Source organism: Ambystoma mexicanum, chromosome 2q (genome assembly GCF_040938575.1).
Source record: "Ambystoma mexicanum isolate Mex_15411 chromosome 2q, UKY_AmexF1_1, whole genome shotgun sequence".
Taxonomy (NCBI): domain Eukaryota; kingdom Metazoa; phylum Chordata; class Amphibia; order Caudata; family Ambystomatidae; genus Ambystoma; species Ambystoma mexicanum.
In genome coordinates, this window is record NC_090924.1 from 1,027,771,580 (window position 1) to 1,027,797,442 (window position 25,863).

Consider the following 25,863-nt stretch of genomic DNA (forward strand, 5'->3'; position numbering starts at 1 on the left):
TAATTATTCAGGGCCAATCCTCTCACGTTTTAGATCTACTTTTTATCTACTTCCCCTTACATATGACCATAGTTTTAGTTGGATTCTCATTAACATTAATTGAGTCGACAACTAAGATCTCCTCACCACTAATTCTTCTTGGAGACTTTAATCTCAATATTCATAAGTTTAGAGACACACCTTCTTTCCATCTTAAACATTACCTGATAAATCTGAATTGTTCATACTTAGACATTTCTCATATTCATAATAAGGTCCGTTCCCTGGGTGTTTTCACATAATATCACTGTTTTGGAAGGGTATTCTAGATGGGTGGAATGATCATGCCACTGTTCTTTTTGTTACTTCTCTTTGGATGCCTAAATTGGTGCAGTCGAATGATGAGATGATCATTTAATTTAGGCACAAGAGTAAATTAATTGTCAGAATATTAAATCCTATTAATAATAAATTAGAAGTGCTATTACTTTGGTGGATACTGTGATGAATCCGATGGTGTCATCACTCCTTTCCCAGCTGTGACCTCTCCACGTGTGGCCAAGGGATGGCAGCCGCTAACCGATCCTGACGCTGGTGGCTGCAATATGAGGGAGGATCATATGGGAGGAAGAGTGTTATGCCATCAGATGAGACATGGTATTCCCCCTTGTTATTCAGAAGATATTCAGAAGATACTCTGTCCATGCCTAGTGCCTTCATGGCATATTGTCATGTTTCTCCTTGTCCACCTAGGAAGAGTACTGAACACCTCTTTATAAAATCTGAAGGCAAACCATCAGAATCTAGTCTGCCTTTCAAAACTCAAGAACTCTACCAACAAATCTTCCAGAATTGACTTACCCTTGACAATCATTGAAGACATTGATCTGCACTCTATATACAAACAATCAGGAATGGACTTCCATTCCCATAAACACCAAAATACCAAGTTGAGGAAGTTGAGTCGAGCAATGTGGAGCAATGAATGCCACAAGCGCAAGCAATGCTCTAGTTGTTCTGAAAATTCACCTGCAGCCGGGAGATTTAAATTAAGGCAACAGCTGACTGTAGTGCTCTACTGGCAAAGGAAGGCTGTCTCTCTCGGTATCGATCGGGGGACTGTGAAATGCAAGAGGACTCAGTGGAGCCAACTGACTCATGTTGGAGTCGAGGGCGAGCTGACACACTGCAGGGATGCGAGAAGCCAAAAGAAGACTTCTGGGTGTTTGCAGTTGTCACAAGGAAGCCTCCATCATGCCGACGTCAGAGATGCCACCAACGTCAGAGATGCCACTGAGAAGCCCAGCGGTGACCGCAAAAGAAGACAAGAAGCTGAGGCAGTGAACAGGGAAAACATTGCGAACAACTGCTGCAGGTTTACCATGGGAAACACAGAGAACACCACAAAGAACTGGTGAGTCCTCAAAAGGGAAGCGGGACACTAGGGCATATGGATAGTTATGCCAAAGGCAAGCATTTGTTAATAAAGTACACGAAAATGAGCAAGCTGATAAGAATCGCTTTAAAGGGAAAAACAAAACTACAATAAGAAACGTTGAAGTGAGTAAATATATACAAAGTACAGATAAGAATAGCCCTGGCATAATATTATACCAGGCAGATGGAAGAGTAGAAAATGTGAACTATTACGCTTGGAGGTGGGAGCAAAGCCCAAGTCAGAAAAGCCCTGGCAGGATAGTATACCAGGCAATCGCTAGTGTGTCCAGAAAGGAAAACCCTGGCAGGAGAGTGTACCAGGTGGATTCAAGTTATGAGCATATGTATGTGGAAAAGCCCATGCAGGACGGAATACCAGGCATAGTCAAGATGAACAGTGTCTAGGAAAAAGACAAGCCAAGAAGTCCTGATAAAAGTACATCAGGAAAAGATTGTGAAAATACAGGAAAGGATAGAAAAAGGCTGTCAGGAGAGTACACCAGGTGTTCCAACAAGGTGAAGATTGAAACCACGTAATTTTGTTCTAGTTGGGCTTTTGAACAAGAGAGATTCAAGGAACTGAAATTCCTAAAGAAAAATAAGGAAGAAGGGAAATCCAGAGGAAGGGGAACACCCTCTTGAACCAGGAGCTCTATTCTTTCTGAACGTTTGTGTCAAAGTTACACATTTCCTTTTTGAACATTTATTCACCACTGAAGGCCAAAGCCATTGTCTTTTTTCACTTTAGAGTTGTTTTATTAGAATGTGAGGACCAGAATAGTACTTTGGACACAGGATGCTTTATTTTGGACATATCGAAGACTGGCAGATCCTAGTTTTGGTTTTAGGTAGGGAAACACCTCAAGAGCAGGGAACAAGAGGCCTTTCCCAACCTCTAACTATTTTAATAAAAGTCTTTGACCAAAACTATGAACCCTGTGTGTCCGACTCTCATTCCTGGCAATTCACATATGGTGTCAGGGGTGGGACCGGGCTTAGTTGACACAAACTGGGGGACCCTCAAGTTTGAAAAGGGTACAGAGCTTCTGATCCATCAGTAGCTACAGAGCAATCCATAGGATTTCATTTGCATAGTAGTAGGGGGCAGTTAATACAGCCTGGAGATCGGGTCTTAATACCAACCAACCTGGTCGAAATACCCCCATCAGGCACTTATTTGTATTTGCATTTTCTGTATTTTATTTGCAATTTATAAAGCGCTTTAAGCTAAAAGCACTGTAAATAGTCTATAAAACAGTACAATAAAATGAGAATGACAAAATGAAACACTCAGATTTATAAATCAGATTTCAGAAGATGAGTCTTTAGTGAAGAATGAAAAAGAGAATACAAAGAGATGGAGTGGACAGATAGTCTCACTTACATCAGATTCACCTCTAAGTCAGACCTAGCTTGACGATATGGTCTGCACAGTTTAGTGGGCATCATAGACCTGACTACAGAGGTGAAATAAAAATCTTGATGCAGAACAATGAAAAGGAGGCATATCAAGTAAAGGCAGGGGAAAGAATAACCATGGGGATTTTGGAGAGGACATTGTTTCCCAACCAGAGGAAGTTAAAACCACTGATGAGACCAAAAGGGGGAGCAAAGGCTTTGTAGAGGCAGATGCAGATCTCCCTATTACATCAGAGGCAGTACCATCCAAAGCCCTTGGGGAGAAAGCCAAATTATTCCAGACCTTGCATTCCTCCAAAGGAATGATCCTTTACATGTAGATGCCTTCCTTAATGTGTTATATGAAGACGAGGGCAGAGAGAAAGGACAGGCAGTTTGTTTCTTAAAGGCTGGACTACTCTATAGGGGTGATCTTAGTCCTGATGGTACTCCCAGATCTCAGATAATTTTATCCAAACACCACAAGAGGGTGGTGTTAGAAATCACTCATTCCCATTTGACGGGTAGCCACTTAGGAACAGCCAAGACATAGGTACAAACACTAAGCTGTTTTCATTGGCCAGGCATTTATGCTGATGTGAAAAACATCATGCTTACTTGTGCCCTGTGCCAAAAGACCAGTTTTCAGATACCCTCTCCAGCTCCATTACTGCATTTACCAATAATTGATGTGCCATTCTCCGAAATAGGCATGGCCATAGTTGGGTCCTTTGAGCCATCAAAGTTAGGGAACAAATACATATTGGTAAGTGTGGACAATACAACACAATATCCTGAAGCATTACCATTACGCAATAATATGAACCAACAAATCCTCAAACATTTGATTCCATTTTATTCACAAGTCAGGTTCCCGAAGGAGATCTAACAGACCAGGGAACTAATTTCATGAGTCTACTCATGGCAAAGGTAAAAGAAATCCTGCATATAAAAAGTCTTAGGACTTCCATTTATCATCCACAAACTGATGGGTTAGTGGAACGATTTAATAAGACTCTGAAACATGTCCTAAATAAGTTAGTTGAGGTAGACGGCAGAAACTAGGATATCATGACACCGTGTACCCTTTTTGCTGTCCAGAAAACACCACAATCCTTGATACGATTTTGCCGATTCAAGTTCTTACATAACAGAGAGCCATGAGATACTCTTGGCATGTTGCGGGAGACCTGGGAAGAATGAGAGAAAACAACCTTGCCTCTTTCCTAAACCGCCCAAATGTTAAAGTAAAATATGGCTACTGTCAGAGCTACAGTTCATGCTCATATGGTCAAGGCCTAAGAAAGTCAAAAGACCTACCATGATAAGAAAGCATTGCTTAAGTCCTTTTCCATTGGACAAAAGGTTCTCGTACTCCTTCCATCTTCTGAGAATAAGATGGTTCCCAAATGGCACGGTCCTTATGAGGTGATAGAGCAGACAGGGCCACATGACTATCGAGTTTCCCAACCCGAAGACCCATATCGATCACGTAAAACTTCTCAAGATGTGGAGAGAGGGCGCTGTGAGCACACTACAGTAGTATTGACTAATTTATCGACTGATGAATCAGATAAAAACAACCTGATTCCTTCCCGTCTATCCCAAAATCAGAGAGACGATCTGTTGGAATTGCTAGAACAATTTCCTGATGTCTTTAGATCTGATCCAGGAATAGTGAAAGAGATTTTTCATTATATCCAAACACCCCCAGGGAAAGTGGTCCTTTTAAAATCTTATCGGATCCGAGGGGCCAGGAAAGGAATAGTCATAGAAGAGGTGGCGAATATGCTAATATCTGACATCATTGAGCCATATCAGAGCCCTTGGTCCTCTCTGATAGTACTTGTTGCCAAGCCAGATTAATTGTGGAGGTTTTTTATTGACTTCAGGAGGGTGAACGCAGTTTCCCCAGTTAAACAGTTACACTATGCCAAGTATAGATGATCTAATTGATCAATCATGGAGAGGAAGACGGATCCTAATCGATCTCACAAAGGGATAATGGCAAGTCCCTGCTAATCCAGATGACAAGGAGAAGACAGCTTTTTTCACCTCCATTTGACTATTTTAGTGGAAAGTATTACCTTTTGGACTGCACAGGGCCCCTGCAACAGTTCAGAGGTTAATGGACCAGGTCCTGCGGCCTTACTGCTCATTCTGTGGGGCTTACATTGATGATAAAATCATCCATAGTAGGACATCGGAAGAACACCTACACCACCTATACCTAGTTACCAGTGCTTTGAGGAAAGCCAGACTCACAGCAAATCCACAAAAGTGCCATTTGGCAAAATCAGCTGTCAGGTATATTGGATTTATTTTTTGTAATGGGCTGATTCAACCTCATAGTGAGAAGTTAAAAGCTGTCCAGGAAACGCCAGTGCCCAGAACCAAGAAAGATATAAGAGTCTTTTGATGTTTAGTGGGACATTAAAGATGCTTTATCCCCAGTTATTCTTCCATCACATCGTGTCTCACTGATAAACTTAAGAATGTAGAACCCCAAAGGATAAAGTGGAGAGATGAAAACCAGTTATGTTTTGACAAACTTAAAATTTTCTGTGCAATGAACCAGTGTTGAAGCTGGCAGACTTTAACAAAGAGTTTATTTTACAGACAGATGCTTCACATGTCAGGTTGGGGCTGTCCTTTCACAAGTTCACAATGGCATAGAACACCCCATTTTGTTCATCAGTAAGAAACTACACCCATGAGAAAAGAACTATGCCACTACTAAATTGAAGGCCTTATCTATAAAGTAGGGAGTACCTCAAGTACTACCTCACTGGCAGAAAGTTTACCTTGGTCACAGATCACTCTCCATTACCATTGATGAGCCTCGCAAGGACACCAATGCACAAGTTATGTGCTGGTTCTTAGACATGCAGCCCTATTGTTTCATGGTAGAACACAGAAAAGGAAGAGAACAGGGAAATGTGGACTTCCTTTCCTGCTTTGCAATACGTGGTGAGAGAACCAGCAGCATTGGGGGAAGAGTATGTGATGAATCCAATGGTGTCAACACTCCCTTCCCGGCAGTGACCTCTCCCCGTGTGGCCAGGGGACGAAAGCCACTACCTGAACCTGACACTGGCAGTAGAAATTTGAGGCAAGATCACATGGGGGAAACCACCTCTGGGAAAGTGTCACAGCATCATTAGATGAGACATGGTATCTCCCTTATTACTCAGAAAATACTCTGTCCATGCCCAGTGCCTTCATGGCATATTGTCATGTTTCCACTTGTCCACCTAGGAAGAGTACTGAAAACTTCTCTATAAAATCTGAAAGCAAACCATCACTATCTAGTCTGCCTTTTAAAACTCAAAAAAACCTCTTTTCAGACTCTACCAACAAATCATCCAGAATTGACTTACTTTTTCACTTACTGAAGACATTGATCTGGACTCTATATACAAATATATACAAATCATCAGGAATGGACTTCCATTCCCATGAACAGCAAAATACAGAGACGAGGAAGATGAGTTGAGCAATGATCACAAAATGCAAAATAAATAAATAAAAATGTAAATAAATAAAATGTGGAACAATGAAGGCCACAAGCACAAGCATCGTTCTAGTAGTTGTGAACATTCACCTGCAGCAAGGAGATTTAAACAAAGGCAACAGCTGACTGCAGTGCACTACCGGTGATAGAAGGCTGTCCCTCTGAAGATTGATCGAGGGACCGTGAGACGAGAGAGGGCTCCATGGAGCCAACCGGCTCGTGTGGGTGGAGAGCTGCCCAGAAGCAAGAACACATTGAAGGGATGCCAGAAGCCAACGGAAGACTTCTTGGTGTTTGGAGGTGTTACAGGTAAGCCTCCACGATGCCGGAGCCAGAGACGCGACCAAGAAGCCCAGCGGGGATCACAAGAGAAGCCAGGCAGGAGAGTACACCAGGTGTCCTAATAAGATGAAGATTGAAACCAAGTTATTTTGTTGTGCTATTGAACAAGAAAGATTCAAGGAACTGAAATTCCTAAAGACAAATAAGGAAGAAGAGAAATCAAGGAGAAGGGAACCACCAGCTGGAACCAGGAGGTCTATCCTTTTTGAATTTTTGTGTTAGAGTTACGCACTTCCTTTTTGAATATTTATTCACCACTAAAGGCCAAAGATGTTATTCCTTTTCAGTTTAGAGTTGTTTTATTAGAATATGAGGGCCAGAATAGTACGTTGGTCACAGAATGCTTTATTTTGGAAATTCTGACGACTGACAGATCCTTAGTTTTGCTAGGTGTGATGCTGGAAATGCATTGGAGGGACAGGGCCTCCATATCCTTGTCCTGTACTCCCTTATCATATGTGTTCTGTGTCGTTTTCTGCACAGGAGTCCACGTGGGACTTTAATATTTGATTTGTGTGCCATTTGAACTGTCAGCAGTTGGTGCATTTTAAAGGAGTCAAGAGTTAAATGTGGTACCACATAGACATTGTACATATCTACCATATTAGAATTGCCAGAGTAGAAAGTGTGTTATTGATTGTGATTATATTCTGAACCTTATTTATATAAAGGACTGTGTTATCACTAACAGTGTGTGGACATTCCTTTGTGGGGGCTTGGTGACTACACTGTACTTAAGAACCAGCCTGCATCACCTCCTGAGAGCTTAAGCCTTGATTGCTCGTCCATAGCTACTATATAGAGAATGTTGGCTGTGGTGCTCTGTGCTTCCACACTGCCATATAGAGGGCAAGTGTCCAGAAACCTCCCTCCAGTCTTTACAGTATGGAAACACCTCTAGAGCAGGGACAGAGAGGCCTTAGAAAAGTCTTTGACCAAATCTACGAACCTCTTGTGTCCGACTCTCATTACTTGCTCTTCACAATCCTTACAATGCTGTCCTTGGCCAAAATATTGATGGTTTGGGGCCTAAAAAACATTAAAGCCAAACATGTATTTTGGCAATTACTGGATCAATGATGAACTTACCTCAATAAAGCGTGATTTTAGAAGAACTGAACACAGATAGAGGAGGAATCCCAATCAGGCTTATTGCCTCAGCCTAAAGTGTCCATGAGGCAAATATAAAATGTCCGTAGTCGAGGCGAAGAGGACATATCGATCAGGGAAAATCCACCAAACAGCTAACGCTACTAAATTTCTTTTTAAGTCCTTAGATTAACATAAAAGCCTTGCTTCTAGGGCTAACAACAACTATTTTTCAGATTAATGGTGTAATCAGATGCAAACTATTTTTTGATATTTAAATTAGTAATATATGATCACGTATCATGGATTCCACTTTGCACCTTGAAGGTTACTTCTCACTCTGAGCTTCTGGTTACTAGTTCAGAGTCTTGTTCCGATCTACTAGTTGTTAAGGATATTTTTGTTCTAGAACTAAAGCCTATTATACGGGGCCTAAATATGACAAATGATCCTGCCGACCCTTCATGTTCTCAGAGCATTAAGGAATATGCAAATATTTTGTTGCCCATAGTCTTCCATATTATTAATACTTTTTTCTGATCTTCCTCCATTTCTGCCTGCCTAAACCAACAACCCTGGGTCACAGGAAGCCTTTATATGGACTGCGAAAATCTTTTCAACTGTGGGGCCGTCTCCACAGTCCCTTTTCTTTTGACGATAAAGTAATCAAACTCAAAGTTTAGGACCACCTGGATCCTAAGCAGCTCCTGGGAGATACACAATCTAGTTTTCAACCCTTTTGAAATACTGATATGGCACTATTGGATGTCAAAGATGTGCTCCCTAAAATCTCTGACAAAGACCACAGAGGCATGTTAAAGCTTTTGGATCTTTTTGCCACCCTTTGATAACCTTGCCCACACTGTATTATTGCGCCATCTGAGGGAGACTGATGCAGTTTCTGATGCAACAGTTGCATGGTTCCATTTTTCAAGATTAAATATTAACATCCATTCCGGAGGTCTTGATTTGTGGTGTGCCGCAAGTGTCCTGCATCTCGCCTATGCTTTTCAATATCTATGTAAAATCTCTGCATTACCTTCTAGCTGACTCAGGAGTTTTCTTCTAGAATGATGCCAACGATACTGAGATCATCTTTAAACTGAAGTGTCATCTTGAGGACAATTTAGCTTTTATCAAGTCTACTTTTTGGAACATTTCCAACTAGATGTCTTTCAATTGGGTGAGCTTTCACCAAGCTAAAACCAAAATCCGAAATAGTGATGACCACACGTCCCACGTATGTTGTAGAGAGAGTAACCTGCTAAGGGATAGTTCTATGTCCAACTATTCCATCCAAACATTGAACAGAGTGAACTCCCCCGGTATGATTCTGGACTCAACGTTGTGTATGGCTCCACAAATTAGTACCACAATCAGTTCCACACAGTTTCATTTTATGGTCCTTAGATATCTATGACCTTTGTTGTCGGACCCCGGCTAGGGCCATAATTGGTTAAAAGCGAGGTTACTCCGACTGCTTATATGCAGGATCCACCAAATAGTCTATCCAGCGACTGAAAATCCTGCAAAATGCAGCTGCTTTTATTGTTACAAACACCCTCAGGGAGAAGCATATGACTCCTGTTCTAAGGAGGCTTCACTGGCTTGTTATCCACACTAGAATTAAATTAAATATGTTAACTATGATTCATAAGACCCTCTACAGCACTGCCCCCTTTTACATGAGACAGACATTTTTTATCTTCTCTTTGTCTCTCACTTCCGCTCTCTAGTTTTCTCAGAAACAGCCTTTTGTAGGTTTTGTATGGTTAACAGTGCCAGACTTTGGGACAGTCCCCCCTTGAAATTATGGAAATCTCTAATCTCCTACAATTTTGATGAGGTTAAAATCACTCTTGTTTGATAATATTTTGTAGTTTGTTGCTCTGCTCTCTCTTGTCTCTTCCTCCTATATTTCCCGGTGCATTCCAAGCACTGCGAAACTGTGCAGCAACAGTGCCCGTTTGTTCTCTGGAACATAAGCTGCAATGGATGAAGAATAGCAGGACTAGGTGTAATGAAGAATACTAGGAAGTAATCAAACTGATACCATCTACAATTAGGTTATTACCTCTATGTCTCTTTCCTTCATCACAGTCTTCACAAAAGTGGAATTATGGAAGTCATAACCATCCTCAAAAGCGTACAACCAACAATGAAATACTACACTGAAAAAATACTCTGCACTCCCAGTGTTCTCATTTGAAAACACTGTATCAATTTATACAGTTAACCTGAGACAAAAAACCTGAGAAAAATGTGAAACTGTCATTCTCAAAAGACAAACCCTTGTCAAACCCACACTAACCTAATAGTGGGAGCTGAAGGTGTGAGGACTGGCATAAGGTGCAACACAACATATATCTGCCAAAGGAGCCAACAGGGCTTCTACCCATGAAGTGCAACAAACCTGAAACACCTACCCTGTATGAAGGGAGGAGTCTCAATCTCTGCTACATTATAGGCTATTACAATTTCCCCTTGAGCCCAGATGCTTTGTGCCTTACCGCTCTGCATGAACATCACACAAAGGTTATCCAATTTACAAAATGCATTGGGCCACTAGGTAGTACAGCAAGACTGCTCTTTTTGTGACCAGGAAGAGCAGAGAATTATACACATTCTACATCTAGATTGCAGGAAGAGCACATTATATGGCTACAACTCAGTATGAATCTCAACACTAATACATTGGAGGAAAACATTCATTTAGGTGGTGACAAGCCCCAAGAACTCATAGCCTGTGAACTGACATGAAGGCCACCATAAACATGTCTCCCCTGGGGGAAGACAAGTTTTCCTGGTGGGATTTGGAAGAAATAACATGTTCAGTAATCTTGAGACTAGAGGATCTAGCATTATCTGATCTCCCTAGTAATGTCTACCAGACTTATTGGCAGCCCTCTAAGTTATCAAGGTCGCTAAAACAAAGCCCTTATGTAAGCCCTCAGTAGGAAGTCAAGTAGAACAGGAGAATTGCAAGTCTAGGGATGGAGAGTCTTGCCTGTGCACACTGCAAGACTCAAACAATGCTGAACAGACAACCTTTTATGGACCAACACAACATCTGCCTTGTTAGGGTGCTCAATGATAATAGGCTACTGATGTATTTATTTATTTATTGTTTGCTTGTTAGGCGCTAATACAGCAAGTAAATTCTGTTTCAAAGCACCCAAAGGGCATCAGGGAGGAGACATGGGGATGAGACACATTAAAATAAATATAAAATATAGTGGGGGGGAGAGGACGAACCCACTATGACTTGTGAGTATTCAGAACTTGCAAGTGCAAGTACAGAAGGGAGGAGGCTGTGGGGGTAGGTGTTGGGGTGCTCATTGGTGAGCAACAGATGAAGTCCAACTCATAGTAAGTACGAGCATCCAGGATGAAGGATGCTGGATCCCAATCCAATCATATATCGTGTGAGCTACCAGAGGTTTCATATGGAAGCAATCAGAGGGGACAGGGACCTTGCAGCCTCTGGGCCCTCAGATATGCCCTGATGGTGCCTGATGATGAAGCAGAAGATCTTAGAGTCTTTATCTCAACTTCAGTATCTGAGGGAGAAAACCTCTTCCATTGTCCATCCATAACTGAGCCACCCTTATAAAACAAAGGTCTAGTAATTTCTCAGTGAAAAACATCTGATGATTTATTATGTATGGAACAAAGACACAGGCCTATACGCATCTCTCCAAGAGTTTCATAAGTGATGCAGAAGCCAGTTGATCAAGTATGAAAACTGGTGTCACCACCTTCAAGTAGCTGTCTTGTCGCCAGATGGTGCGTAATTTATGTTGCTAATGACATCATTGTACATTTATCCAGAGCAATATGTACGATTTGGGCTAATCATAACATGATCATGCGCACCCTTTAATTTAAGGGATACCAGGAATTCTGGTGGGCAGATAATGGAAATACATTTTCAGAGTTTCTCTATCTTCAAATATCTTGAAATATAGTGTGGGAATTAAAGTCTTTGCTCCCCTCCTCTAAAGGAACCAGGATGATGGTTCTATTATTCAACAGATTCGAGAGGGCCTGCCATAGGGCCTCTCTGTAGCAGTGATCTGTGGATATGGGAGTATTCACTGTTCCGTTTTCCCCCCAGTGAGGAGGAGAGAGTATTCGCAAATATCGCTGCTTTACTCCTCGATCATATATTCCCATTCTTGAGCAAGGAGACTCAGTTCACTCCCTACGAGATGGATTTAGTTGTTCATCATGTCCACGTAGTCAGGACTGCAGTTGCTATGGATAGTGCAGCGGCTGATGTGGTCTGCTCATCGAGGGGGGATGCCGTAAGCCAGGCTGGTAATTTGAGGACCCAATCTACTTCACAGTGGATCTGATGGGGAATTATGAAATTAATTTAGCACCTGTTTTCTGCTCAGATAATACGGAATGGAGCAAACAGGTTTTGCTCCATTGCGTATTTTGCTCCAATCCGTATTATTTATAAAAATAAAATCCCTAGGTCAAAAGAGTATTCAGACTGTCTTTCTACAATGTTTGCTGCATGACATATAAAGAAATGTAGTCAACACAGTCAGAATTCTTACCAAAATGTCTCTAATGGGGTCTGTAGCAGCTTTCACTGATTGAAGCTAAACAGCGCTATAAAACTAGTTGCCATTTTCAGCTAAACACATATTTCTACATGCACAGAGTGATAACCTATTGAAGTATTGGAGTCACTTTGAGGCTACCTCTAGAAGAGCCAGATAGTGACTGATACATGTATCCAGAGTAAAACTGAAAGACAGAGAAAATATAGCATATTTTACATGGAAACAAGAACAGCCATGTGTGCTAAAGTGGTTGAGAGGCAAAATGAGACCAATACAAAACAAAACAGCTAAATAAAACCATTAAACGTGTTAATTCATGGTTACCTAGATGAAGCATACTGCACTTTTGATGTTTTACCTGATGATGCTTTGGGCAAGTATGTAAAGGAATATTTAGGAGGCATCAATTGTCTTCTACCCAGTCCATGCGATCTTGAGAGCACACAGTCCACATATATATCCCAGAAATGCTGAGCTAGTCCATCAAAGAGGGCGTTGTGTTTGGGGTTGCTTGACTCTTTCAGGTAGATCATGAAGTCCCAGAGTCCGACAACAGTGTCTGCTACTCTGAGTTTCTTCATTTCCACCAGCTTCCGAGAGGAGGTCTCCCAGCACTCGTTATCAATCTCACTAAGGCTGCCTGAGTTTGGGTTCCCATGCGCTTCCTTCTGGTACCCAGAGCGGGCGCAGACCAAGGCCACCATCAGAAGGCAGAGCAGCTGGAGGTGCCACCTGCAGCCTACAGGTTCCATTCTCTTAAAACAAACCTGAAACATATAAAAGATGACAATTAAAAGATTGTACAATCACTGTCGCATCTGAATGCACTGTTTGCCATTCAGTAATTTCCATTGAGAACTAGTGTCATTTCTACTGTGTAGCTGAGTTTAAGTTGTAACTGGGACTTTTTCTGCAACTAAAGATATACAACATACATTCACTTTTAAAGCCAAACGGGCAAAACACAAAAGCTACTATTGCACAAACTATTACTCCATTGTCACAAAATGTTATTTTCTGCCACAATGGTAGGAGAGATCCCGTTTAAAGGGCTGTTTTGTCAGGAGCAGGACTGTTGTAAGCAGTGGGAAATCGTTAAGGGGCCTTCCAAGCTTGATTGTCACCTAAAGTCCCACTCTCGGGGGTGGACCTGGGCAGTAATAACCTGCAAGCATGAGCCTAGGTAATGGGGAGAGCAGCAAGGGCTTTAGATTGTTACCATCTAATCCGACTCCCGAACAAGTGGTTTAACACCATTAGCACTAGGGCATTCGTTCCGGGTAATCCCAAAAGGTGTTACCTTTTAAGAAAGGGCACGTGTAATGGAGAACCCTTACATTTAGGGGAAGATGTGGCTGTTCAAAGATGGTCATGACGAAATAGAGCAAAGTGCCCGGAAGCAAGTCCTTATGGCAGGTGGAGATGGCATGTAGGATGAAGGCACTCTGGCGGCATGAATGGAATGGCTTGACAGGTAGTCTGGGTAGAGGGTGGGAGGTCGGCAGCAATAGCAGAGTAAATGAGAAGGGGCACACAGAGGAGCTCGGTTGGAACTTGAGGGGAGCTGGGAGCTATTTAGCTCCAACTTGCAGCCTAAAAGAGTTTAGTTAGCTTGATGCCAAGAGCTACCGGGAGCTACTCTTGGCTACCAAGGTCACCTCATGAAACTCTATAAATACACATTAGGACACGTATGACATTGAAGCATAAGGGGTCATAAATAATCAAATTAATGATATGTTTCCATCTTCTGTGGAAGTTAGATTTGTGAAACGCTATGTACTAGATTCTCAGTCCCCTGTGGCAGCTCCTGGCCACTGGTTGATGCTGGTTCGCCAGGAGATGATTTTAGCCCCTATTTATTCAATCTTAATTTCGAGCCCAGGAGGAATGAGGCAGTGGCGCAACAGCCATCAACTGCAGGCATATATTGGCGAATCCACTCACGCTTTGGAGGGCTAGCTCCCTCGTACCACTTGCTAATAAGCATGTGCCACGAAGAAATGTGGTGAAATGAGGCGTGCTCAAGATTCTAGTGAAACATTTGACTGTATAAAGGACATCTTGTTTGGAGGATAAGACAAAATCACAGAGGGCCCTGTATTACTTTATGATTGTAAAGCTCTCAGTGGTGGGCTCTATCAGCTGGTTATATCCCACTAGCCAGAGGTAATGGCATGAGGTCCAAGCACCTGTGAGCCTGCCACTCAGGGCACAATCACTCACAGAAATAAAGCCTCATGGTTGGCACCTGCGTTTTATATATTTGTATGTGCTTCACTTTTGAGTTTGAAGTTCTGTGAAATATCCAGCAACTCTGGAAGTGTATGCTACAATATTTAGGGAAGTATTGCATTTGAGCAGCAGGTGTTTACAGAGCAGGAGTTCTATCTATTTTTCTTTGATTAGTAAGTGCTTCCATGTTAGGTGAGCAATTGTTGCCATAACTCCATGACAGAAAATCATCTCAGTATTGCTTTCAAAATGTACATTGGACATGCTCAGAAAAGAGCAGGAAAAATGTGGGAGGAGCTACTTAATGGTTTGGTGCCCTGAGGGGCCACTCAATGGATAACAAGGGAACACAGCTTCCTCAAATTCCTCTATCAGAAACAGGCACAGGTGAGATCAGTGATGCAGACCTATTGGTTGAAAATTGCAGTTTTGAAGTTCAGATCTAGTGGAACCTCAGAGAAATACAGCTTTACAGTTGGCACCTGCGGTTTATATTATTTTTAAGTGTATCCCTTTTGAGGTTGAAGTTCTAGAAATATACAACCACTCTGGAAGTGTATGCAATATTTAGGGGAGGATTACATTTGAAAAGCATTTGTTCACCTAACAGCAGTTAATTCCATTTTTCTTTGATTAGTAAGTGCTTCCAGGTTAGGTGAGCAATTTGTGCAGCAATTCCTCGACAGAAAACATCTCAGTATTGCTTTGAACATCTTCATTGGGCAAGCTCAGAAAAGAGCGGGAACAATGTGGGAGGAGCTACTTAATTGGTGGTGCCTTGAGGGTCATTTAAGGGATAGAAAGGAATACACTGATTTCCCCCCTCAGATCATGAACAGTCATAGGTTGAATCAATGATGCAGACCCAGTGATGCATTGAATGCAGATTTGAAATTCAGAGCTTTACAAATCTCACAGAAATACAGATTCAGCAGCGACACCTGTTTTTTTCTTGCTGTCTGAGGAGTGATAAAAAAGGTGAACACTGTTTTTCCCCCTCTCACATCATGAACAGAGTGAGAAACCCGAGGGTATCCTCACTCCTACTCCCGCTGGAACCTCTTCTCATGTGGCCAGGGAAAGGCCATCGCTATTGGAAGCTGACCCTGTGGGTGGAGAAGCAAGGGGGGGTCACCTGGGTGGATGGTCCCTGGGGATTGGGAAGAGGATATCCACAGGTGAAACATGGTATCCCCCTTTCCCTTATGAGAACCAACCCAACCCTCCCCGGTACGAGGAAGAGGTGACTAGGAGTAGCGAACACTAGTACATTATTTCACCACTCTAGTACTGAGACGAGGAAGAGGCCTGCAGAGTATTTGAAAGGTCAGGCATGTCCCAAGTTCTACTATAATGGCAGTCAGGCAATTTCAATTGGGAACTCACACCTGCAACCTGCCAAGTGGTTGCAGGTGTATATGGAGGGAGACCGGCAGCAAGGAGACCAGCAGGGGATCCTTTGTGTGAGGAGGCAGCCATGGTGGGTCCTACAGGAGGGCCAGGATGATGGCAGATGACCCCAAAGAACTTTGGTGCCCAGGACCACACATGCTGTAAGAAATCCATAGGTGTGGGAGCCTACGTGGTCAGAGATACGCAGCTGCAGCTGCGGGCAAAGAAAAGGAAACAAAGTAGCCACCAGCATCCACGGCAGAGAAGCGGAGCTGCTGGTGGGAACAGAAGAGCATTCGAAATGCAAGTGGCCCTCGCAGATGAAGGAAAGCCAGCAGGCGGAGATGATGGAAAGTAATGGGGTTGGAGAAAGTGAAGCGGCAAAAGTGAATGATCACTAATATTAAATACCAAACTGAATGAACACTTTATGGGCAGTGCTACGACCTGATGACAGATGAATGTAAAATTGCTCGTTTGAACGCAATGTATGAAATAAGAGATCAAGTGTGAAAGAGCATAAAGAGCATGGCAGAAAGGTGGGGAAGAAATAAAACCACTGTAAAGTGAACTTCCTGCATGAATAAAGTGTGGCAAGGCCAAAGACTGGCAAAGAATATGTGACACACTGTGGCAAAGCCAAGAGGCGGACAAGCAGAAGCCAAGTGTGGGAGAATCCTTCACGTAAAGCCAAGAGGCTAACAAGGAGAAGCCAAGTGAGTGTGAACATTCACACAGGGGCAGATACAGAAGAACCTGTGTGGGCTAAAGAGTCTAGAATTCCTGGTTGCACGATCTGTACCCTCAATTGTGAAAGCCAGACACATTGTTGAAGTAAATCAAAAAAGAGTAGTTTGATTTTTTCTTGAACTTGGAGAAGGGGAGCTGAAAAGCAAGCGACGAGACGGAAGAAGCTCAGAACTTCATTTCAATCGCCTTTTCATTTATTGCTGACATCCCTACACATTTCTTGTGTTGAACTTTCTGACTCAGAATTTCCTTAGATACATTCCGGTAAGGAAATCCCACCTTAGTTTAGGGCAAGTTGGGCCTTCATACACCCTGATTTTTGAGTTAATAAGACAATTCTGGTTGAACTTTGAATCTGTTGTCTGTGACTTACTTCATGATTCCTTCACAAAAGCAATAGGAGGAATCAATAATGCAGACACAGTTTAGTTTATTTGTAAAGCGCAGCCAGGCCCATGGGCAACTGGGCGTTAAATCTTAGATACATGTTACAGTGACAGTATACATAGAAAGTCAATTTACAAATGTACACGTTATACACAGAGTACACATTTACAGGTTATAATATGGGTACAGTGAGGCGTATATACACAGATGAGAAGTATTACAAATAGGAAGCGAAATTGGCATGGGGAGCCTCATGAGTTCTGAGTGAACAGCCAAGCTTTGGCATTGTTCTTGAACGTTAAGAACGAAGGTTCAGTTCTGATGTGGGTTGGCATAGTGTTCCACAGTTTGGAGGCTAGGACAGGGAAGCTCACACCACCCGCTTTTTGGAGTTTAAATCTGGACAGGGTTAGGCTGTGAGTTTGGGCTGATCTGGTGGCCCGGGAAGAGGTGTGGAGTGTAAGACGCGAGGAAAGATAAGGTGGGGCATTGTTGTTCAGGCATTTATGGGTCAAGGCTAGTGTTTTCAAGGCAATTCTTGGTTTTACCGGGAGCCAGCGTAAATCCGATCTAATTGCAGTTTTGAATTTCAGATCTCTTAAAACCTCTCGAAAATATAGCTTCAGCAGGGACACCTATGTTTTCTTGTTGACTGAGGAGTGTAAATTATACCACAAAGGAGAATTTCCTATTTATTAAGTACAGTAAGCGCTTCTTTTGTGTGGTGGATATTTTCTCCTGATTGTCGTCAACATAAGGTAAAGAAAATTGAAGAAACTATATACAAATGGCTGACATCCAGAAGAGAAAAAGAGAAAGAAACATTTTTGTTTTGTTTTTACACATCTGGCAAATATTGGCATGAAGCAACAGGCATTGAAATGGGTGGGAAAAATGTGGGACGAGCTACTTAATGGTTTGGTGCCTTGAGGGCAGTTCAAGGTATAAAAAGGGACCACTGCTTAATCAATTTCGATATCAGCAACAGCCTCGGATGAGAACAGTGATGCAGAAAAACTGTCTGAACATTGCAGTTTTGAAGCTCAGATCTATTGGAACCTCACAAAATCTAACTTCATAACTTCAACGTTGGCACCAGTATTTTATAAGTGCTTCCTTTTTGACGATGAAGTTCTGTGAAATATACATCAACTCTAGAAGTGTATGCTACAATATTTGAATGCTTTCTATTTTTCTTTGAATAGTTAGTGCTTCCATGTTAGGTGAGCAATTGTTGCTATAACTCCATGACAGAAAACCATCTCAGTATTGCTTTAAAAATCTTCATTGGAGAGTGTGCGACAAGCCAACAGCTTATTCAGAATTCCGGCTTAAGCCTGCTCTCCAACCAACCTGGTAGGTTCATCACACCCACTCGTGTGCTAATGACATTTGTTCGTTTAACATTTTCATGCAGCTGAAGTCACCATTCAATCCCTCCTGCTTCACTCTGCCAAATCTCTGTCTTTGGGTCTTCATCAGCACCTTTTTTGTTCAAGCAGGATCTGGTCCATCATCAACAGAGTTTGACTCTACATGTGGGGTTTGGGGGCTTGTGAGCTCGCAACCAAGGTGGCCGCAGCCTGCTGAGCTCCACTTTGTGTATCTGTGAGGGGGAGGCTGCTGCCACCATTACTGCGGTACATGATGTGATCAGGTTTCGGCTGGATGCCTTATGTCACCTGGAATTCCAGCGCTATACTTTGTGGGTCTGTCCGATCCCGTAGAGCGGAGCTACACTGCTGACAAGGTGGCACACTGCACTGTGTGATGAAGGCCCGGTGGTGAGGAGGAGTGCAAGCTGGCCTGGACGTGCTACTGAGTTGCTCTGCCGTGCTGGAGGCTCAGACGTGCGGCAAACAGGCTTGGCAGGGGGAGGAGATTCAAGGTGTGGCTGCTGAGCAGTGGGTCTGCGAGTGGAGGGGAGTCCTTCCCCTTCCAGCCTCCACGAGGATCCAGATTATGCTAAAATGCAGTAAGGTGGCTGGAGGGCATCCGTGGGTGCAGAGAGAAAGTGGTGAGCAGCTCCTTCTGGACCATTGGATAAGAGAGCAGCTCATGTACTGGCTCCATGGTACTAGTTGGGCTGCGGTGTGGAAGCCAACTAGGGAGTAGCAGCCCCTTGGCCTGGAGGCAGTGTGAGGCATACTAAGTACACTATTGTGAAGGACGCAGGCCCCAAGTGTGTGTGAGCGGGCAAAGGCACACAGGGAGGCTTCAGGGAACCTGCTGAGGGGGTATACCGAGTTTGTACTGTAGTGGAGAGTGGGTAGTGCGGCAGGGACCCCCTGAATACATCCTGATACCTTCAGTGCTTACTGGATCGACCATTGGCCCCTGGGTGATTGTGGAGGTTGGCCTGTGAAGTCGAGGCCTCTATCCTTGTGGAGCACTCTGGTGGGGCTGCCACTACAGCTGTTGATGTTGCAGATGCTAGTCAGTTGTCGGTAGGTGTCATCTTCATGGCCAAGGGTAACAAGAAGCATGGACGGCTCCAATTCACACACACCTAGGGTTTGGCTCTGGGGGCAGGTAAAGTGGTGGCGTCAGATCTGGGCTTCGAGCAGAGGGCATGGATGGGCTGCAGAGGCCCAGGCTTGAACAAAACAGCTGGTCCCCCTGCCCTGGAGCTGGGTATTGTCCTGGCTGCAATGAAAAGCAGGTTTTCCTCTATTAATACCAAATGGACAGTATGGCGTATAAGGTGGAACATATGCGGGAGCGTATTGATAAGGAGAGTGAGTGCATATTGAAGGCCGAGAACAGAGTGGGGGTCCTTGACGATACCAGTGCTGAGACGACAAAGGCGATACAGGCCCTTCAACGTGATGTTAAAGCCATCAGAGACAGAAATGAGGACTTAGAGGCAAGGTACCACAGGAAGAACATTAGAGTGGTGGGGATCCCCAAGTCTGTGCCTCCACGGATAATGGAGGCTTTCATGGAGGACTTTATCAGGAAGGTGCTGGTGGGTCCTTCTCTCTCGTCCCAGTTCTTCGTGGAGCTTGGTCCACAAAATGAGTTTGCACATTGACTCTTGTGGCACAGGATTTGGTTCATACGTGAGGTGTTGTTGGTCATTTAGTCCTTTTTTGCGACAAATGAAGAGTCAGTTGCTTCTGTTCGAGTTTTATGGGAAACGTTCAAAGTGGCTCTGTGGGGGCGCTGTATTTCATTGGAAAACGGGGTGCTTAAGGCCATCAGGAGGATGCTTTTGGTGTTGGAGGTTTACCTTAGAGAGCTTCAGCTGGGGGGCGGGGCTTCACAGTTTGGTGGCAGTCTGGCTGTGTTTCGGCAGGACTTGACCATTTTAAGGAGTGGGCGGATCGAGAGGTGTGGTCCTTGCAGCCCCACAATTGGTGCAGAAGTATGGTGAGGAGGGGAGGCCTAGGAGGTATCTGGATATGTTGGTAAAGGGTGAGCGCGGCCACGCCAATATCCCGGTGATCAGAAGGGTGGATGGTGTACTGGTCTCAGAGCCAGACGCAATCCTTGGTACATTTAGGGACTTGTATCAAGAGTTATTTGCGGTTATGGGTTGGTTGGATAGGGACCCTATCTAGTATTTTGTTGCGGCAAATAGGCTGGCGTGTTTGGATGATGCAGCTAGGGTAATGTTGGGGGCCACCATTTCAGTGGTTGAGATTTTGTCTACAATCAAGGATTTACTAAGGGTCTGAGCTCCCACGGGATTACCTTAGAGTTTTATAAAGAATTTGGCCCTAAAGTGGCAGAATATTTTAATCAAGTGTGGCGGGTGGCGTTAGAGGTGGGGTCGCTACCATCCACGATGCGCAAGGGCGTTACAACCTTGATATTGAAACCGGGCAAGGACCCAATGGAGTGCGCCTCCTATAGGCCCATATCCCTTATTAATCTGGATACTAAAATATTTGGTAAAATTCTGGCACATAGGCTGCCCCTGTTCCTTTCCCTTCTCGTGCATTGGAACCAGTCTGGCTTTATCCTGGGGCGTTCCAATGCGCTTAATTTGACAATACGGTTTGCAGTGCTGGCTCAGATAGACCCTTCGGTGCAGGCGATTGGAACACTTTTAGACATGGAGAAGGCATTTGATTCGGTGGCTTGGGACTACTTATTTGCGGTGTTAGGTAAAGCGGAGCTACCACCGTATTAAATCCAATGCGTAAACCTCTTGTATTCTGGGGTGACCACGCAGATTGGTCTTTTCAGAAAGCATTCAGTATCCTTTGCATTAGGCCGGGAGACGTGGCAATGGTGCCCGTTGTCCCTCCTCCTGCTTGTGCTTGTTATGGAACATATTGCGGTCCACTTGAGGTCACTGCACATGCACTGGGGGCTGACACTAAGTGGAATCAGGGATCTAATCTCCCAGTACGCTGACAATGTTATCGTGTATGTGAAGGACCAGGGGTGTAATCTACAGCCGATTTCACGGGATGAGATATATCGGTTGAATGACAAGTACCCGTTTGATCTTGTTGCGTGTACAGTGCACGCACAGTGGTGGCTATGTTTGAGAATGGATGTTGGCGGGTCTGTATATTCCGCTATTGGTCTGGGATACTAAGAGCCTGGCCCTGATGTGCGATGGCACGATTAAGAGGAAGTGGCTGTGATGTGGGGCCTCTAACATGTTTGATTTCTACATGGAAGCAAGGTTTGTCTCGTGAGAACAGCTGCGGGCTAAGCTTGGTGGGGCGTTTGGTTTAGCATTCCATTGTTTCAGCTTTGGGAGGTGTTCAGGTCATGGTCTCTGGATTTCCCTGTTAAACCACCATTGTTTGCGGTTTTTAAATATTTGGTTAAATCTGGGAAAGGCAGACGAGTATTGTCCACTAATTGACAGATGGTGTTGGGGTCGACCCCGCAGGCATTACTGCTTTGCCGCAGTGATTTTGAGCTGAATCAGGGTAACTCACCAGGCAGAGAAGCAAATGACTTTAGAAGTGCATCCTGTGATAAAACACAAAGGAAGGGGCACAAGAAACACAATTAGGGGGAGCAAGGCATCAAATAGTAGTGGGCAATTGCCTCTCTCTGCCCCCGCTTCCAGTGATGACGATTATCATTCTCTCTTTCTCTGTCTGTCTGCCTCTGTCTCGCACCATGCTCCATCTACAGGTGGCAGGCACATAGGTTACTTACTATCTATTTGTTTTGGAGTTAAGCACAGCAGTTACGAATTTGGCAGTTCACAAAAAAGGGCTGTCTGCCGCAGTTTAATTTGCACCGTTGGTGTCTCTGTCAACTGCATTGCCACTGTCAAAGTGTGCCAACCATCGTAGGGCATCGTAGCAGTTTACGCGTTTTGATCGCAGATGATCAGTGTGTGCGGATGGTAGGCATCCGGCACCAGAATGCAATAATGGTCACCTGATATCATGTCTGGCATGTTGTCCTCGCCATTTCTGCCAGATTCTCAGATGGACACTTTTTGGCCAGCCAGCTGCCAAGGTACTTCCTAGAGCATGCGCTTTAAAACTGGATTTGTTCTTTTTGGCCTGCACATCTCCTAGTATATTATAGCACTACGTGTGGGAGGGGCAGGGGTTATCCCCGGCATTGCACTTTGCTTTAGTCTGTGCTATATGGCCATGTTCTATGACCAGTCCCCTTTTGCTACTGATGTCTGGACACACGTCCCATCCTGCTACTTCTTCTGCCACTGTGTCCACGAGACCCTCTGGACCACATGACTTCTCCCACCCAACGACATTATAGAGGACACCACTCAGGGCCTGATTCTCATCATGGCGCAGTAAGTGTGCTAAATAGCACGATTCACTGCGCCATTTCTTGACCCCCAGGCACCTCTGCTATTCTGAAGTGGGCCTGGGCGTCATCCAAAGCACGACAGTGCTTTCCTTGTTATCAACCTGTTTCCATTGGAAACAGGCGGATGAAGATTCTCGGCAGCACTTTCGTTAAATAACGAGGAAATCGTGGTTTAACGAAACTGCTGCCGAGATCAAAACAAAAGCATGTGCTGCCTGGAGCCCAGCAAATTCGGAGTGACGGTTGTGGCCGCCTGCATTTTTACATCTTTTAAAGCATTTTTCTGCATCACACATCATCTTCATATCAGACTGGTGCGGTTATCAGTCTCCATGTTGTTCAGTTATTCATCTTGCACTGCAGCAATATATATGTATTGCCCAGGCTGCTGCTACAGAGCAGTGGCAAACGTTGCCCACCAGCTCTGTGCGATTTCCTTCTGTGAAGTTAGGTAAATTATTTCTGTGTTAATTTACCACTCATAATTATACAATTTAAACATTTGAACATCTTTCCATGCTGTGCTGTTTGATTGGGTTGTGTATTTTAGAATGCTCCAGTGGTGCCAACAATGTATGTTTTGTATTTACCTGTGATGTAATTGTTATGCAAAGTATTATTTTTGAAACTTGAAAAATCCTACATCGTTTTGGTCACACATGTTGGCAAGTATGGTAGCAAATATATCAGACCCACCTGTCACAAACAAACACCTGCTTCTTGTGGCATTCCTCTGAACGGCACCAATTGTGTACCGTAGTTCAGTGCCAATTTCAAGCGCTTACGAAATTGGACAAGTGCCACAAGAATAACCATGCTAAGGCAGAGTGCCGGTTGCTAGGTCGGTTTCCAGCCCTTCCTAGCAACCGGCACCAAAATTCCTAAAGTAGCGCAATCATTCCGACTTCGGAAGATTGTGCCACCTTCAGAATAGGGTGTAATTACCAAAAATGTCGTTAGCCCTTTTTACGACATTTTCGGAAATTACCACCAACTTGAGAATCGGGCCCTAAGTATTTTGTCTTTCAAAACATACAGGAGCTCATGTTCCATGAGCGAGAAGCATAAATGAATGGCGTAAAAGCCATTCATTTACGTTACGGATCATATTCAAACATTTGTATAGCAGATAGAAGATGTAGAACGCAACTTGCGTTTCCGCCACCTCCTTCCTCTCTGTCATACAAATGCTCCAGCATCTGCACCGGCATGGATTTTTATGCCAGGGCTGATGCTGGCGATCCAGGACAGGCTGACCCCATGGGGATCCATTGTACACGCTCCCTGCCAAGCCAGTCAGAGCAGGGAGGGTGAACAATGACAATTAAACCCTCCCAGACGTTGGAATGAAAACACTGACCATACGCGCATGGCAAGCAGTGTTCCCCTTGAAATAAAACCCTCCCAAAGATGTGAGCATGTCCAGGAGGGTTTCATTCCAATGGCGATCCATTCGAGCATGGCAAGCGACGCTCACAAACAAAAGTAAATGCTTACAAAAGTAAACGTTTATAAAAGAGCATTTACTCTATTTGCACAGAGCAAATGTGAAGGGCAAAAGGTGGCGTAAAGGCTTGAATGCCACCCTTTGCCCTTTACATTTGCACCCTGCAGTGCAAATGACATAAATTCGGCGGCGGGGAGACGTCTACATATTAGTGTAAACGTAACAGCTCTTCGCCGCCAAATAATTCATTTGGCCAAAATGAGGCCCACAGTCGGCACTGCAGTACCAGTTGGCAAAGAATAAAGATTGGCCACCATACTGGCCAAGTCATTTACAGTCATTGTAGCACACATACCACCCTTCTCCCTTCCTACAATAACAAGCATTGGCAATGCCAACAGTTGTGGCTTTTGTGTGGGCATGGGAAAGACATTTGCCAGGCACTGCCACAGTGGTATTAACAGGCCATGCAAGAGTAGCTGAAGACAGACCTGCTTAAGACATTTTTATTACATCAGTAGCGCCTTTGCAGGAAGCTTCAATTAGGCCATTAACTTTCAGAAGTCTACTTTTACAAAACACTTGCAGGCGCTTCCAGCTGAAAGTTTGATTGTGAGGCTTGATAAACCTAGCTCAAATAGATCCTAGAGGATGTGTTTTGGGAGGGGAAGGGCAGGAAATGGGTCGAAATGGCTATGAGGGATTAACATGGCATGGCCAGGCAATGGGTGGGTAAATAGCCAAACAACACATACAAGCTTTGTGTTGCTCCTCATATGCCTTTTCTCCATAGCTGTACTATAATGTTATTGTTTTGGCTTATAGGTGCTGCTTTTTAGCGTCACCTTATAGCCCAAACTAAAAATGTTCCACAATGATGATATTTGAATCAATGATTCAATCATGTATTTATAGTGAGCACGATCACTGAAGGCATCATGATGCAATAAGATACTAAGAGAGAGATGTCAACTACACAAACAAGTGGGTTTTTAGCCTATTTTTAAATTGCTCAGAATCCACGGTGCCCCGTAAAGCCATCAGCAAGGTGTTCCAAAGTCTGGGGCCGGCGACGGAAAACACTCTGCCTCCCACTTGTTCTTTGCGGTAGCTAGGTATCGTAAGTAGTGCTACATCCGTGGATCTAAGCAAACGCCCTGGACAATAGAGCTGTAGTTTATCCCGAATGGCCAGGCAGCCTTTCCCATTTAGAGCCCGGGGGATAATACATAAAGTGTTAAACATAATTTCTGCTGATACAGGGAACCACTACAAAGACTGGCGGGCCATAGTAACATGATGGACTTATGGAGTACTCCCGATCAGACAAACTACTGCATTGTTAAGAACCAGAATGCAGTGATGTAGATACGCAGGATCGCAAGTTGCAGTAGTCATTGCTCCCATTAAGTCAAGCTGCAACTACTTGGGCGTGAAGATCCTCAGGCATGAAAGGAAGCACCTGCTTCAATTTAAGAGACCCTATGCCACAAATAGTATTAATCTGCTTCTCCATATCTAGAGTGGAGGATATTTTTACACCAAGATTCCTGACC

At 43.9% G+C, this 25,863-nt stretch overlaps 1 protein-coding gene across 1 annotated transcript in view; it reads right to left on the reverse strand.

The window, feature by feature from the left end:
• The window catches only part of FAM237B (family with sequence similarity 237 member B), a 234,247-nt gene that overhangs the window by 19,964 nt on the left and 188,420 nt on the right, over nucleotides 1-25,863 (reverse strand). Inside the window, exon 2 of the mRNA XM_069648366.1 lies at nucleotides 12,695-13,103. Within this exon, the coding sequence (XP_069504467.1) occupies nucleotides 12,695-13,088 (394 nt within the window). The 5' untranslated portion in view covers nucleotides 13,089-13,103. The remainder of the gene's footprint in view (nucleotides 1-12,694; nucleotides 13,104-25,863) is intronic.